Source organism: Sinocyclocheilus grahami, unplaced genomic scaffold (assembly GCF_001515645.1).
Source record: "Sinocyclocheilus grahami isolate Dianchi unplaced genomic scaffold, SAMN03320097.WGS_v1.1 scaffold661.1, whole genome shotgun sequence".
In the NCBI taxonomy this organism is placed as follows: domain Eukaryota; kingdom Metazoa; phylum Chordata; class Actinopteri; order Cypriniformes; family Cyprinidae; genus Sinocyclocheilus; species Sinocyclocheilus grahami.
Window position 1 is genome coordinate 467,382 of NW_015505840.1, and position 3,049 is coordinate 470,430.

At 36.4% G+C, this 3,049-nt stretch overlaps 1 protein-coding gene across 1 annotated transcript in view; it reads left to right on the forward strand.

Annotated features, from left to right (window-relative positions):
- Positions 1-3,049, forward strand: part of LOC107558809 (T-lymphoma invasion and metastasis-inducing protein 1-like) — a 73,597-nt gene that overhangs the window by 34,886 nt on the left and 35,662 nt on the right. The window contains exon 15 of the mRNA XM_016242498.1: positions 431-531. Within this exon, the coding sequence (XP_016097984.1) occupies positions 431-531 (101 nt within the window). The remainder of the gene's footprint in view (positions 1-430; positions 532-3,049) is intronic.

Below are 3,049 nucleotides of genomic sequence, written 5' to 3' on the forward strand. Positions count from 1 at the left end.
CGTTGTAGTCCAAACGAGTCGTTCGTTGTAGTTTTTGAAAAGTGATTTCTGTTAAATAAAATATCTCCTTTTGAATTGGACTTTGAGCTTTGTAACTTTGCAGATCTTTTTTATGCTCAAACAGCAACATTACAGACTAACTAAAGTTGAAAAAGTGAAAAAGCATAATAGGACCCCTTTAAAATGCAACACTTTTATACAATATAAACAAGCGGGGTTCATGCTCTGTCTTTCTAAGGGAGTTTTTATAATTTTTTTTAAAAAAGTGTTTAACTTTACACTCTTATTGATAGCTGAATGCATTATGATATCCAAAATATTAAAAGAAATGCACAGATAAGCTCTAAAACATTTTAATATAACATCCAGAAACATCGCAAGGTTTAATGCAGTTATCTGAAAATCAAAAAAAGGAATTGTGGTTTCACAGAGGAGATTCTTGACGATGGAGTGGGTCTGATTGTGGAGACTTCCGGAGACAGTTTAGACGACGACTTGGAGCTCTTCGCTGAGTTTGACGACTATGGAAAGGTAAATAGCTCTGCTTACCTCAGTTTTGATCATAGATTTTGTTTCAAGATGTTAGCCTGAATCTTGTGCGGCTCCGCCCGTAAAGACTGGACACTTTTCCTGTCTGTGAGTGGGTTTCGTTCACGCTCACCAAATCTAGAACTGCAGGCCTTCGAAACTCTGAACTCTGAGCGAGAAGAATCACACTGCAGAAACGCTCCACCATCTGTCATCTGTGCTGTTTTTAAACAGAGGGGCTCTTACAGTTCAGTCGGTTTCTGTAATTTGTCGTGTCACATTGATTCATTTTACCCTGTCTGTCTATTAATTGTTTTATATTTCTATCTGTCTGTCTTCATGTCATAATGAACTGTCTGCAGTGCATCTAGTGCCGGAAGCTTTTGCTGAGTGTTTGGAGATAATTAGTTTGCGTTAAGACGGGTGACAGTAAAACAGAGGTCGTTTGATTTTCTTTTGCATCCTAATTGCTTTATTATGAGGCACAATTAACCGAATCTTGGAGGCGGTGATGAAGATGGTCTCAGAAGATCGTCTCTCTGAAAAGTGTCAGACAGACATAACAGTTTCACATTTAGACGTCGTGAGAGTGTGTGTAGTTATTTTTTATTAACCGAATCTTGGAGGCGGTGATGAAGATGGTCTCAGAAGATCGTCTCTCTCTGAAAAGTGTCAGACAGACATAACAGTTTCACATTTAGACGTCGTGAGAGTGTGTGTAGTTATTTTTCCACATCTCCAAGCTGCAGGATACAGTCACAGTTGTTTCATTGGACGGACGTGTTGATGGATGTGTTGAGATGATGGAACCAATCAGATTCCACACGACCCTTCCATATTTACATAGAGAAACTATTTTTAGAAACCTGTTTCCAGAATTCCCTGTTCATCTTATGTCACTTGAGCACTGTTGAGTTGAGACATTAGTAGTGGAAGCAGAAAAACATTATATTTGATGATTATATTTGCTGATGTTCTTCCATTTCCCAACCTAACATCTAGACCTTACATGGTTTAAAGCCAGTCTTTGTTTAGTCCAGCTGATAATGTACTGCAGGGATACTCTTAATTACTTGGGGGCCACTTTTAGAAAATGAGGTGAAATTGTACTTGATTTTAATTGGTTTTAAAATATGTTGCAGTTTTTTTTATAATGTATGCTATATTTTAATTTTCCTGAACATTGAAGTCAATGCATTCATGATATTTATGAATGTTTCCAGTATGTTGACTTCTCATCTACTTCACATGCAAACTTCTTATATACTTCTTATTCATGTGTAAAGTCAATAACAGTTCTTAATTGGATGCAGCAGTCCATTTGGTCTGTTTTCACTGTCAAGCTTTCCACATTTTGCCGTTGTTATCACATTTTTTTGTTGCTAAGTGCATTTCACACAGTTTGAATATGCTCCAAGCTGTTGCACCAATCAGTGATGCCATTATTTGCATATCTTGATGTTTGGCTTCTCGATTATTCATGTAGAAATACGACTCGATACATTTTTTTGGGAATTAATCTGCTTGCTCCACCAATTAAATGCAATATAAATATAAGTTTGCAAGCAAGTGCCGCAGCATGATAAAGCTAGATCTCTCACATTATAAGCCCGGTCTTTGAGTGTCTCTGATGTGCAGAATGAGTTAGTTCTGGATCTGAAGGGTGTGTTGCTGTGGGTTGGCTGTCAGGCCCAGGCAGAGAGATGCACTTTGGGTCAGCAGAGAGACAGCGGGTCTCGCTGGGAGCTTGGAGAAGATTGCTTTTGGCATGCATAGACATGTGTCTTTCTCTTTGCATAGCACTATCTCTCTGGCCTTTAATAAAAAGGAGAAAGTAGCATTGAGGGCAGACGGGGAATGCAAAAGAATCTATAATCAGCTTTAGTGCACACTCATATATATATACACATACACACACACATAGGGTTGAATGTAATGCAGGATATCTTTAATGAATGTAATTCAGGTAAGTGTGCTCTGAAAATATGAATACTTTTGAGCCGCGAGACACAACTAAATATGATCTCCCCCAGCAATTCGGGTTTGTTTATCTTCTCTGCCATTATTATCAAATGTAAATTCCTGTCCCAGTCACATGTTCTTGGTTAAATAAATCAAGAAAATAATATTATTAACTATTAAATAATAGTTAAATAGTCTATAATCAGCTTTAGTGCACACTCATATATATATACACATACACACACACATAGGGTTGAATGTAATGCAGGATATCTTTAATGAATGTAATTCAGGTTTAGTCTAAGTGTGCTCTGAAAATATGAATACTTTTGAGCCGCGAGACACAACTAAATATGATCTCCCCCAGCAATTCGGGTTTGTTTATCTTCTCTGCCATTATATATATATATATTGTGTCCCCAAAAAAGTATTTGGATATTTGAGTCAAACTTAATGTGAATGTCAATGCATTAGAAACAAAATATCAAAGAAGCTGCATTTATATATATATATATATATATATATATATATATATATATATATATATATATATATATAT